The sequence below is a fragment of the Triticum aestivum genome, chromosome 2A, assembly GCF_018294505.1.
Source record: "Triticum aestivum cultivar Chinese Spring chromosome 2A, IWGSC CS RefSeq v2.1, whole genome shotgun sequence".
In the NCBI taxonomy this organism is placed as follows: domain Eukaryota; kingdom Viridiplantae; phylum Streptophyta; class Magnoliopsida; order Poales; family Poaceae; genus Triticum; species Triticum aestivum.
Window position 1 is genome coordinate 75,891,332 of NC_057797.1, and position 13,943 is coordinate 75,905,274.

The window sequence follows — 13,943 nt, forward strand, 5'->3', positions numbered from 1 at the left end:
CCACACGCCCTAGGGGAACGCGCAGAAGGCCTTTCGTGGATGGGAAGGGAGGGAGAATGACTCGCACGAGACCGGGAACAGGACGAGGGATCGAGGAACCCTAGGTTTCGCCTCGCCAGATCGCGTTCGCCTTCGCAATCGCCGGACAAGACACGCCAACCGTCACCCTACGTGGGGACGGACACAAACCACAACCATTTATGTGATGCGCACATAACTAACACCAACGGACACAACCATCAATGGCAATAATTGAGAGACTCCATTCGTCGAGCCTCCTGCAGCCGGTTTTCCCTGTGCCTTCCACCCCATGCGCGATTGGTTTTGTCCAGTCAACGAAAGAACCCGCAAAATAGGAAACATCCTTATAGTACGCACAAAAAATCTGTGCAAGCGTTCTCTCCCTCCTCCCGGTCCTAACCCTAGCCGCCCTTCCGAGCTGCCAACGCTTGCGAGTAGCACGTAGCGCACACACCAGTTTCTAGGCACGGCGCTCCCCCTGGACTTCACAACGAAGCTCGTGGGCATCAACGACGAGCCGGTGCGTGTGGTGCATGTTGAAAATTCACCATCAGGATCGATCACATCAAATAGCACGAACGCATGCATACACAAAAACTAATAGCCAAGGGCCCGTATCGAGCCCTTTGTTTTTCTCTTTATTTCTATTTTCTGGTTTTCTCTCACGATACAAAACTCACGCGCTGCTGCTGCTTATATAAGTGCAGCCACGACTCCAGCACAGGACCTACTCGGACGTTTACTACTAAACCAACACCGACACGGACTCTGCTACAGATTCCTAATTCAACTAGAGATCTCACACACGTACACGTACTAGTACTAGGAAACTACAAACCACAACTCAAGATAGCTTTCCTATTCTACTACTAACACGTGCACTTTCCAAACTAATTAACCGGCAACGTTGATCAGTCTTAAACTAACTTAAGCATTGTTTGGATTATCCCAACAATCACCCTCTAATCCAAACATCCAACTATTTATTTGACGAGATAGGCAGACGACCACACGTTCATCTTGTCACACTGATTGTCTCCATTGACGCAACTTACTGGGCTGCAACTTCCCTCTTCTTGCGACGATGCCACCACTTCGTCATCATTTTTTTCATGCCGGCTTTTATAGACTGAAACCAACGATTACTTGGACTACCAGCCACGCTGCCACATCTTAGCGTGCTACATGCAGACTAAACGCATAACCTCATGCAGGAACTCAACTTAACTGGTCCGCATCCATCTTCACGTTGATATTCATCTTCTCGTCGGTTGCTTGTACGTGGGGAGACACAACTCTTCACCCACCACATCTTCATATCTTCTCAGTGTCGCCGATGCCACATCTTATCAAACGACACCTCCTGTCCAGCGGCAACACAACTTGCCATATACGTGCAACTCATCTCCACCGTATATGAACTCGCCAGAACTCTGCGACCACGAACGAAAACGCAAGGCACGCATTCCTTTTTCCACCCGCTGTCGCTTGCAATTTTCCCCGCCAGTGACCATCTCAACTGCAGCAGAAGATTCACACATCTGAGCTCTTGGACGCACCTTACAAGAACTCATGTGCACACCTTGACGACAGCTCGCAACTTTGTCGCCTCTTCCTCGCTCCCCCCGAACGACGATCTTCACGAGATCTTCTAGCATCGCACCTCGGCACTATCGCTCCCGTCAACCTCCTCCAGGTCGTTTTGTCGAACGATAATCACCCGTCGCCTTGCTTGCGACAGCGCCTTTACCACCTTCTCGTCGCCGCTACGCCTGATCCTCCACGACGTTCCACCACCCAACGACTATATCGCCCGCACCTCCTCGTCGCTACACCAGCGACTGTATCGCCCGTTCCTCCTTGTCGCTACACCAGCGACTGTATTGCCCGCCCCGAGGCGCTAGTCGGGTCGCCACCCCGAGGCAAGCACAACTTCACTCGAACCTTACTCTGATACCAATTGTTGAAAATTCATCATGAAGATCGATCACATCAAATAGCACGAACGCACACGCACACAAAAACTGATAGCCAAGGGCCCGTATCAAGCCCTTTGTTTTTCTCTTTATTTCTATTTTCTGGTTTTCTCTCACGATACAAAACTCACGCGCTGCTGCTGCTTATATAAGTGCAGCCACGACTCCAACACAGGACCTACTCGGACGTTTACTACTAAACCAACACCGACACGGACTCTGCTACAGATTCCTAATTCAACTAGAGATCTCACACACGTACACGTACTAGTACTAGGAAACTACAAACCACAACTCAAGATAGCTTTCCTATTCTACTACTAACGCGTGCACTTTCCAAACTAATTAACCGGCAACGTTGATCAGTCTTAAACTAACTTACGCATTGTTTGGATTATCCCAACAATCACCCCCTAATCCAAACATCCAACTTTTTATTTGACGAGATACGCAGACGACCACACGTTCATCTTGTCACACTGATTGTCTCCGGTGACGCAACTTACTGGACTGTAACTTCCCTCTTCTTGCGACGATGCCACCACTTCGTCATTGGTGCATTAGCCAACTTGGATGGAGGGCGGTGGATCCGGGACACAACCATGATTAGCAGCTCATCGGCATCGACGTGCTCCCGGTGTTGTCTCCTGTGCATGGGTCGATCTGGACGGTGGGCGATGGATCCAGTACATTGCTGTTTCCTCCACTTCCTCCGCCGGCGGCGGCGCCGGCTAGGTATGGTTTAGTTACCACTTACCAGTTATCGTTAATTCACACCATGAACTCATTATCTGAAAACTGGAATCTCCCTTTCAGTTTAGTGCTCTTGGATCACTTTGCAACAAACTGTGCGCGCAGTACTGAACGGAGAGATGCTGGGAGGCTGATGCTTTAGATAGTCAACTGACATCGAGGTGAGTGAACACATGCTTACCTACTTTAATCTCTTACTATGAACTTGAATAGCACTTCCTAGAAACATGGTGTATGTGATATATTTGAAAAAGCAGGCTGTGAATTATATTCATTAGAAAATATGGAAATATGTTCTTATGTCCTCTGATCTGTAGGGTTTCTTTGACTTTGTAACACCCAATCTGCTATGCGTGAAGAGGAGAAGACAGAGGACTAGGAACAGAGAAGGGGGTAGGGGAATTCAGACTTTGCTAAGTGACGAGACTCGGGTTTGACACCCGCGTCGCTCTCTAGGGGGGTGGCTCGGGTGACCTAACCCCGCCGCCGCCGCCGCCCCCTCCTGCTCCCTTCCCCTCGCCGCCGTCGGGCGTCCCCGCCGGGCAAAGCCCGTGCGGTTGCTGGTGGCGGCGGGCCCTTCCTCTCTCGTCACGCATGGAGGTCAGCCCTGGACGGCGCGCCGGGCGACGCGGAGCTGCACGCCGGCATGGATCTGGTCCTCCGGCCTCTTCTATGGCGCGGTGGCGCTAGATTGTAGGGCGGCGGCCCCAGGGAGCGGCGGCTGACCGTTTTGGTGGCGGATCGGGGTGTTCTGCTCGGATCTGGTGGGCGCGCGCCGTCGACGGGATGTGGCGGTGCTGGCCGTCCTGGGCCGCGTGGGTGGCAGGGCGGCTGCGCATGGTGGAGGCCCCGGCGCCTCTGGCCCTTGGCAGCATGGAGGGCCTGGGTTGGGTCGGCGCCATGTGTGGTTTGCCCTCCGGACAGATCTGATCTGGCCGGTGCGACCTCAATGTGCGGCAGCTCAGATCGGCGGCGACCCGTGCACACGATGCTTGATGGAGGTTCCTTCAGCGGATCCGGGTGAAAACCTAGTTCTCGGCCTGATGCCAAGACCGCTGTTGGCGGCACTTTTTTGTGTCATTACCTTCTTGAAGGCCTCGCCGTGGAGAAGCTCCAGACCTCTATCCGCTACCTCTGGGGGAAACCCTACATCAGTAGATCAGATGACGGCGGCGCGTTGGTGTCGTTTCCTCCTTGGGGCGTCATTTTTGGAGGCGTACACGGGTTCGAGGGACCAGTGGGCGGCTTTTTTGGTGGAGTGGTGCTTCATCCTGCACATTGATGACGGCGGATCTCGGCGGCGTGGTGCAGTGGAGATTCCGTGCCCGATGCGCGGTGCTGGACTCGCGCAGGAGGGGGTTGTTGTCTGGCGTCATGGTGGCGTCGATGATAGAGTGGCCTGACAAGGTAGAAGCAATATCTGCTCTGAAGACGGACCAATGGAAGATGGCGGCGACGACACATGTGAGTGCGTCAGACCAGTTCATGCCCCAGACCCGGTATGTGGCTCGGCTGGGGCTGCTGGCTTTGGATGATAGGATTAGGTGAGTGGACTGGGTATTTGGCCCAGCTAGCGCCCCTTCATCATATGGATAGGAGTAGTGACATATGATGCCAAGATGGTGGATTCAGTCCTATTATTGTAATACTTTGTAAGGTCCTCGAGAATAATTAATAAAGTGGCCGCATGCATCTCCCAGATGTAGAGGCCGTGTGTCATCCTTCTTTTCTAAAAAAAAGACTTTGCTATTTCTGTACTATTGAAACACTAACAAGCATGGGTGTTTAACTGTTTATAGAAAGCCACACACACACACACACACATACACACACACAAAGTATAGGCTATGCCCGCACACATAAACCATATGTCAGGCTACCACTTCAGTGTCCTGTGCTTGCTCCTGGCATGAGTCACCGGCCATGAGCCCATGACAAAGGTTAAGAAACATCAATGCTCACCAGTCATCACCTAGCTTAACCACTGCAACCTGAACAAGGTTTGCGAGCATGTAACTTAATTCTTGTATCGTAGCAGACCTATCATACAAACAGAAGTCAACTACTTTTCCGAAGTGTAGCTGCATTTGCAGGTAAGAAACATGTGCATGCTGCACTTTGCGCAAGCAACAAATGTAGTGAGTATGTTGCATGGCGTGAGGTACTGAATGGACATATGATAAAAGAGGTATTTTCTTTCATCTCGATACAAAATATAGTGCTATGGGTGCTCTTTGAGTATTTGTCATAGTTTCCACTAGCAATTGATTAATAGATGTTGTTGCAACAAAAGGATTAGAAGATGCATGTGTGATGTCCATTACTTTTGTGATTTGATATGTCTGCTGATTATTTTCCAATGCAGGTAAGATTGATGGTTGGCCTCCTGAAAACTGCTGGGATTGAGATCTAACAACTGTAGATGTAGTGAATATTAATGTTTATTGTGATAAGTCAGGTATTTAGTGTTGCATGATTTATGTATTGAAGCTTGTATGGGGATTGGTAATCTGAACTTTATATGCAAAAAAAATGGTTTACATTAATTTAGCTAAGCCAAATCTTCAGTCCTAAAGCAACTTTATTATGGTAGTGTGTGGTGTTGATAGCCATATACCCATGTTTCCATGTACAAATCCATTTTCCTATTTTCTTTTGGTAATTTGTAATACATGCAAAATTTGATTTTTCCGGAAGGTATGCTTGTGAATGAAATCTTATTAATTCCCCTTTCTAATAGATCAAGATCTCAAAATATGCAGTGTTAGCATATGGTTGTTAGCGGCTTATGAAGTTTTAGTAATACAAGGTTTATGTTAACTAATTACACCAACACCTTTCCTTTAGAAAGGAAGGAATTTCATTTCTTACTGTGGTGAGTTTCTAATAGGATGGAAGCACCGATGAGAACCACATTCTTTTTTGGCAGATTAGGTGTGCGAACGAATTGCCGGCACATTTGCATGCTATAATTTGATCCCTTTGTTAAAAATGAGATAGAGGTTTTTCGCACGTTAGTGAAAGTCTGTAAAAAAGCCAATCACAACAACACTATGATGGGGTGTCTTGGCAAAGCCTACAGTTGGCTCAAGAAACCATTGAATATATATAATTTTATGCTTATGTTTGTAGACCATTTTGTAACAATTTGGTTGACTTTTTATTATTTGGTGCTCCTTAATTATTTGCATTGATTGGTGAACAATTCTGTGAGTGCTGGAAGCAGCACGAGCTGTTACATGGAATACCCGACGAAGAGAGAGCGACATGGTTGTTTGAAGATATATGTCCCCGTTGCAACGCACGGGCAATTACCTAGTACGCTGAAAAGTTTCTAAAACAAAAGGATATACGCTCAAAAGATTCTCAGGAAAAAAAGATATACGCTAAAAAATGCAGATTGGATATATTCTCAAAAAGAAAATAAAAATATGCAAATTAGGATGGTGCCTTCCTCATTTTGGTATTCATATTTTTCAAAGCGATTGGATGCATACACCTAACCTCTGTGTAGTTCTTTTTAGACCTATGTGTAGTTAGGATACGCACATAACTAACACCAATGGACACAACCATCAATGGCAATAATTGAGAGACTCCATTTGTAAGACAAGTATTTCCGGACGGAGGAAGTACTCTGGACCACATGTACCACTTCTCCTCCTCTCACAATTGCCCAGGTGATTAGGGTATCTCTGCCTCCCATCAACGTCGCCGTTGGTCCACCTCGTCTTCTATGACCTTAGGGCCATGGAGACATGGTGGGCATCGACCCTTGCCGGCGGGAGGGTTCCTACCCAATTTTAGGTGTTTTTAGGTCGATTGGGGTTTGTGTCCTTCTCGGTAAGGCGGGGCGGCGGCTCATTGCGGATGGAATAAAGTCCTCATGCATAGACCTCATTTTCGGCAATGTGTCTAATGTCGTCGAAGGGCATGTGGAGATGTGTCTCCGAAAAATCTTGTAGGATTAGGTCGATGTTCGTCATCGATGAATCTTTGTGGATCCAATCTTTCGTTTTTGTGACTATGGTTTGGATCCTCCCTATCTATGCTTCTACTCATCGGCGACGGTTGTTCTTCTGGTGTGTTGGTCTTGTGGCGCCTTAGCACGACGACTTCTTGACTGTCTACCATAATAAAAAATTCTGTGCTGCAGTGAGGGGGAGGTGTTGACTGTGGCCTACCTTCGGCTCATGACAGACGATGAATAGATTGGAAGCCAACCCCCCCCCCCAAAAAAAAATTCAGCTACGCACACACGAAGAATCACACCAGCAAATAGTAAAGTCATACAAGACCGAAGTTATGCATTGGTGGAGTAAAAAACCTCCGCAACATTGAAAACAATGATTAACAAACTCCAACAACGACCATATCCGCAACAACCATGCCTTGAAATCACAAGTAAATGAGAAATGTTTTCCAATAGCAATGCCTTCAGGAAGGGAACGACGCTCAAGCGCCATCGTCGCCAGATCCAACTACCGAAGGGCAGATCATGGATTTTCACCTTGAAGATCAAGTCTGAGAAAATCTGAGGAATGTCATCCGAAAGGATCGACATGGACCTAGAGAGGGGATGAATAGAAAAAAAAATTCAAAATTTACTAGTTAATTAGCAAGTTTAGGAAAATGGTGAATATCAATGTACGCCTAACAATTGCAAAGGTGAGTCAAGTTTCTAGCAAAGATGATAGCAATAATAGTACAAATTAAACAACATAATACGATATATCGACCGCAAGGACAAGGAAAAAGTAACCACAAGTAAGGAGCTAGGGTTAGGAATAACCTAACTCTGGAGATGAGGATGTATCTTAATGTTCACTTCCTTGGAGGGAAACTAGTCACAGTTGGAGGGTTGGGTGTTACCATGAAGGCTCGCCCCTATTCTCCTTGAGATATCACAACAAATGTGATGCCCAACCACTAGTGGTAGACCGTAGACCTTTAGGCACTCCAAACCTTCACAAACTTTTCGGGGTAAATCACAATTTGGTTCCTCACCAGAGCATTCCTATCACCTAGGAGTCTTCAACCTCCGAGAGTAACAAGATTCACCACGAAAACAAGGAGGAATCACCTTTGCTTTGGTGAATGTGTAGGTGGAGCACTACTCCTTCACTCCTCAAAAGATCAAGAGCTTTGGGTGGCTAGGGGGTGATCTCCTAGAAATCAAGTTCTAAAAATGGAAGTGAGAGAAATGGAGTCATCACCTTCTTGGAGAAGAGAAAGACTATTTATAAGGTCACCGGAAATCCAACCGATTTTCACAGGTTCTTTTAGCCCTGGAAGTTCCAGGCAGTCCTGGAAGTTCCGACCACTAGAAGTTTCGGGCAGGTTCTAAGGTTTCTAGAGACATTGCACAGTTTGTGCAATCTCTCTCAACACCCCGAAAGCTGCCTGAACCTTGCCCCAGAAGTTCCTGGCAGGTTCTGAGGTTTCTAGAGACATTGCACAGTTTGTGCAATCTCTCTCAACGCCCCGAAACCTGCCTGAATCTTGCCTCAGAAGTTCCTGGCTACCCCAGAGGTTCTAGGGTTTTCACAAAATGTGTACCCTAGTAGATTTAGAGGACCTCTCCTTGCACATTTTTGTATGACTTAGGTACATATATTTGGTGTACGTGTAGTCGATTCCCAGAATACCTTCATGCTGAACCCCCTCTTGATAGTGTGGTTGCCCTATTATGGACTAAAATATTACGAAGTAAAACAATAACAAAATTCTTCTTTTACCTTTTTCAAATTGAGGAGCATATCTAACCATCGATGCATTCTTCCATGATGTGGCAGCACTATTTATAGACTCAAGCATGTGGTTAGAACAGCAAGTTATGTTGTCATTAGCACAAAAAACAATTAAGGGCACAAATGCCCTTTTAACCTCTCCCTTTTGGCATTGATGACAACATAATAGATAGAGTAGCAAAATAATTATGATAATAAGTCACAATGAACTAGCCAAGAGCTCCCCGTAGACATATGCCTTATTTTAATTTGCCTTGGAATACAAAAGGCATAGGTGTGGGAAGGAGATTCCCTCATTATAAGGAATCTGATAGTACTACCAGCTTGCCACGTGCCTAGCTAGTTAAAGATGTTATTTCTTTACTTTTTTCCCTATTGCTCCGATTAGGATATGTTGTCATTTAAGTGAACTTTTGTAGCAATCTGTTTGACAAATGATTTACTCATAAGTGTGGCCACATACTACGTATTTATTAGTAATTTGGTACTCTAGTCGTGCTTTTCCAGCTTGTGATTATTTTTCTTGCTTGCTTCGGTCACAATCTTGTCCAACATTTTTACATGTCATAGGATGACACACACAAACATCTGCTTGATCATAAAATTTGATTCTTTTTGCTTTATTCCCTGAAAAATGGATATTAAATCTGAGTACTTGGTATTGACTGTAAGTGGCATTCTGGTTCATAGGACATTCTGAATCTGAGTACTTTGTAGATGTTCAAAGAAGCTTGAAAAAATTATATTCTTTTCGCAAGCAACGTGGTCTCGATTTTATTATGGACACTGCACATACAATATGTTGGCTGATATTATTTCATCTTAATCCGTTTATGTACCCAAAATTAGTCTATTGAAAATGTAAACTAGTGCTAACTTGATTTTTTTTGTAGTTCAGTGAGCATCAACTTTTGGTATCTGATGGCAATGCGGAGTGGAGAAAAAACATAAGTAGGGCTAGTGATCATCGTCTTGCAGTTCTTCTTATTCAAAAGTATCTCTGCCACCGACAAGGCAATTGATAATTCAAGTTCTTTTTCGTGAACAAACTTGAACTATGATGGCACATGAAAACAGTTTAGGCCAACACTTGGTCGCAAAGAAATTTAGACCAACCGATATTTGAATCTTTGTGGAGTGGTGGTTATCAATTGTAATATTTCTTAAAATTCAAGTTTTTTGAGAATTATTTGTGGAATTCTTATATATGGTCTATTGTTATCTATAGAATTTTGTATGTACAAGTCTATTGTTATCTGTGTGCTGAGGGGTCAAGTCTCTGTGTTATTTGAGGGACTTTCTTCCCTCCCCCTTGTTGCCATTTTGGCACCCAGGGCAGTGGGAACTTCTCCCACGTGGTGGAAGGGATCTCATGTGCACAGGAGAATCTCCCCTAAGGGTTTATTTTCCCGGGTTTTTTCCTACTCAACAATCAAATGTGAGCCCTAAGTGTTTGTGGATTTTACTTGCCGGTATTACCAGCACTGCATTCAGTTGATGCTGCCGCATCTTGCCTGTTACTGTACGTCTAAGAACGAGTTGGCAATATGCACCTAGTTTGACAATGGTCTTTATGTCAAACAATGGTCAGCTCCTTCTACTACTAGTATATAATATCTGGATTTGCACGGCACTAAAGCCGCCTATATAAGGATCAACATTTGTCATCGTAGAAACGACATGGTTGCATGGCAAACTCGTGAGACGCACTAGTCTAAAACACTCAAACGAGGATCATTCATATCCGTTACAGGAACAAAGCAAAAATGTACTTGAGCGGTTGAGCCTAGACCTACTACTGGTTTAAAAAAAAATTAAAGTCTCGACTCATCATACGGGGAAGAACATTCCAATGATTGATGGCCATAAACATCAGCCATGCATGTTACTGAAAAAAAAAGAGGGCATCAAGAAATACGACGCAGCTTTGAGAGCACGATCAGTGCTTCGTGGAGACCATGGTACAGGATTTCTTATCTGAAAGCAAATGAGGCTGCTGGATGTTACATCCCCCAAAACTCCAGTTCACGCCTGGCGAATTCTTTCATCTACTTCTGGCTACGGAGATCTGGTAGAATTATCAGGGAGATGATAAGTGTGTAGTTTAGGATCATGCACAGAAGAAACATATTTAAGTTAACAAATATACTTTCAATTTAACAGAATGGTGACAAGACATCAAGCAGATTATATGCACATAAAAACATGTAGCTTTTCAGGGAAGGTGGAACAAGACAATATGCAGCTTACCTCCGTCAGCCAATAGCACAGAAACACACAAGCAAGTAATAATACTGATAACACAAATAAATACGAAATGTTATCTGAAGAGAAGGTATGACTCACAAGCACTCCCACTCCGGCGGACGTATATCTTCTCGAGGGGTATTACCATTTGCCCTGAACAAATTTGCCAACTTGTGGACTCTCCCATCATCCTTTGAGCAGTTGATCTTTACCATTCCTAGGTCTTTGCAAGTAAATGATCTTCTCTGTAGTTTGATACCTGTTTCTGATACCTTTCTGGTATTGAAGTTCTTTTGCAGATCAAGAAAGTTGTTGTTAAACATGTGTTCAGGTACTCAAAACTAAAAAATAATCAAGTAAGCATAAGCCCCAAATATGTAATTACACATACAATTTTAAGTTGGAGAAAGAGCTTCTGTATATTAGGTGAGTGCTGCAGCAAGAAAATTAGTGTATCAAAGTCTGCAGCCATACACCATTCGCCAAGGGACAGGGTCTTCAGGTTGCCAAAACTTGGACACATTTCCAGTTCCCTACTCAGAACCACCTACACACATAAAATGAGTGTTCAGCAAATAAACATAGTAATTTGAATCAATTTTATATTTTATATACTGAATACAAGAGGTTTATTTAATATGCAGAGAAGAAAACAAACATACTCACCATGAAAAAGAAATTAAGACATATAGTAAGGTGTTACCATGATTAGCGCCTATTGGTAAAAATATGATTCATCATTTTTTCTATAATGTGACGGGACATTGCCATTATACTGGTATGCAGACTCAAAATAGTTAATTACACGACGATTTAAACTGTAATCATTTAAAAAGATACAATACTACATGAATATAAAAAATAATCTGAAATAATAAATAATGCTCTCTTGAAGCTGCATACTTCCATATCTTATTGATTTCACCTACAGAGTACTATTTGATGATGAAATGAGCTAGTACAAATTTCTTGATCTGAACTCTTCTCCCAGTCAACTGCGCCTTTCTAAGAAGGTGTTGCTACTTATGTAAGAAGAAATGTGCTCATTGGACATATGTGTGTTCTGTTGGGAGCAACATAAATTTCTTTGGCAAACATCAGAAAAGGCTGTTAAAAAAACAATGATGGCCATATCAAGGAAATTTTCTTACTCAAAGATAGAGAGACCAGTAAAAGGTGGTGACAGCTATATATACCTCTCCCGCATCAGTCAACAACTCCAAAGTCCTAGCACTTGAAAGAGACTCAAGAATATGGCGTCCACCTAAAATCTTCCTACCATTGCATTCTCTGTTTCCACCATAGTTACCATCTTTACTGGAAATCTGGCCTTTACCTTTGTAGCCATGCTTTGCATCATTTGCAATCTCACCGTATTCATAGGTATTGTCATCGCTATCGATATCACTACCATAATCAAAATTATCCTTGTAACGACCCTGCATGTAACTTTCTTCAGCAAAAGTATCTCCATATCCAAATCTTATAAAATGATCATATCCAAAATCATCACCCAAGGAAGAGTCATCATCATGAATCTTAGAGCTCTCTGTCCAATCATTATCATCGCTATCACCCCCGTCGTCATCAGTAGTTCCATCACAGTCATCTTCATCACTGATGTGCTCAAAATCATCACCCAGGAAAGAGTCATCAAGTATGATGGTGCCCGTGACAAGTGACCCCAAGTTCTTGAATGATGGGACTCGGACGTAAGGCGTGGTGAGGCGCAGAAGTAGGAGGTTCGGAGCAGCAATGGAGAAGGCGCATTTGATCTTGCACTTGAGCATGATCAAAGTCTTCAAAGAGGCAGACACAATCCCGGCGCCTGTCACCAGGCAATCCTTCAGATCCAGCTCCTCCAAAGACGTGCAGCTGGAAGAGAGCTGCTTGAGGATCCGGCCGTCGAGCCTGGCATACGACAGCTTCAGCACCTTCAGGTGGCACGAGACGAACTGCACGCGTTCCAACGATGCAATCTCCGAGCGATGCCCAGCGAGATGGATGACCCGCGCGTTGCGGTTGATGGCGGCCCTGATCCACGCGCTGGCGTCGTCCTCGTCGTAGCCGGCGTCCTCGTCGCCGGACCGCAGGCGGAGCGTGCCCACGGGCGCTGACGCGTCGCGGAGGAGGAAGAGGCGGTGCACGAAGTGGCGGAACTCCTCCGGCGGGTCGGCGTCGCGGCCGGAGGAGTGGCGCACGCGGAGGTCGACGTAGGGCGAGGAAGCCCAGAGGTGGCGCCACCGGCGCGCGAGCACGCAGGTGCGGACCGCCTCCCACGCCTTGAGGGACGACATGATGTGGTGCAGGAGCGTGTCCGGGAGGGCGCTGAGGCGGTCGGGCTTGACGGCGGCCGGGCCGCGGGATCCGGGCTTGAGGCCGGCGCCGCGGCGCGGCCCCGGGCGCTGGGTGGTGCTCCGGCGCATTTCGTCGAGCAGAAGGCCTGCACGTAGGGTTTCGGGTCGCCCCGGCGCAGCCCTGTCAGTCAGGATTTTGAAATCTCTGCGGGGGAGATGCATACGGAGAAACTCGGTGAAATGGGCGGAGTTTGTTGCCGCTTTCTCAGTTTGGTGCCGCTTACGGAGAGAAACTCGGCGAAATGGGCGGAGTTTGGTACCGCTTTCTCGGTTTTCCGGTGGCGGCTGCTTCGGAGTGAGTTGCGGAGTGGGATGGCGTACACTCAAAGTCTTTTCTTATTGAGAGTGAGCAGTGGGAGGCGTTTTGGCTCCGGAGCATTTGCTCCCACGCGGTAATTTAAAAAAGTGGTAAAATGTTTTTAAAAATTCTTGATTTTTTTGCGGATGTTTGTGTTAGTTTAGCAAGCATGTTTGGCAATTTTCATACGAAACGGAGCACTAGTGTTTCTCGGTGAAAAAAACAAATTTGAATGACATTTTGGGGTAACATTTGGTGTTCAATTTATTTATTTTTTGCACAGGCCAAAATGTTTAACTTTTTGCCTAAGACTTTGCAGGCAGCATTTGGATGTGACTATGATTACGTAAAAAAAATTAAGATTTTTTCGACATCTCAAAAATCATTTTCACGTGCAAGATCACGTGCTTCTGGGAGCCAAATTGGATTTTACAAGTGAACTCCACTTGTATCCCGGTTTGTAAATTTGTGGCAGTGCATACCAAGTGATGCTAGACCTAAGGACAACTTCATATGGGATTAGCGTTACAGAGAAACACTA

The 13,943-nt window shown here is 45.4% G+C and overlaps 1 protein-coding gene across 1 annotated transcript; it reads right to left on the bottom strand.

Annotated features, from left to right (window-relative positions):
- Positions 1 to 10,215: 10,215 nt before the first annotated feature.
- Positions 10,216 to 13,311, bottom strand: LOC123187595 (uncharacterized). Its single transcript, XM_044599509.1, has 4 exons — positions 11,944 to 13,311; positions 11,139 to 11,294; positions 10,847 to 11,037; positions 10,216 to 10,568 (listed from the first exon to the last, which is right to left on the bottom strand). The coding sequence occupies exons 1-4, from the start codon at positions 13,264 to 13,266 to the stop codon at positions 10,559 to 10,561; spliced, it is 1,680 nt and encodes a 559-aa protein (XP_044455444.1). The 5' UTR covers positions 13,267 to 13,311; the 3' UTR covers positions 10,216 to 10,558.
- Between the last annotated feature and the right edge of the window lie 632 nt (positions 13,312 to 13,943).

What these genes read in the sequence shown, in the direction of transcription:
- LOC123187595 (XM_044599509.1), bottom strand. Translation starts at nt 13,266, where the DNA reads ATGCATCTCCCCCGCAGAGATTTCAAAATCCTGACTGACAGGGCTGCG. An exon ending in TGTTGACTGATGCGGGAGAG is followed by an intron (nt 11,295 to 11,943) that starts GTATATATAGCT and finishes TTATGTGTGTAG; the next exon opens with GTGGTTCTGAGTAGGGAACT. An exon ending in TCTTTCTCCAACTTAAAATT is followed by an intron (nt 11,038 to 11,138) that starts GTATGTGTAATT and finishes GATCTGCAAAAG; the next exon opens with AACTTCAATACCAGAAAGGT.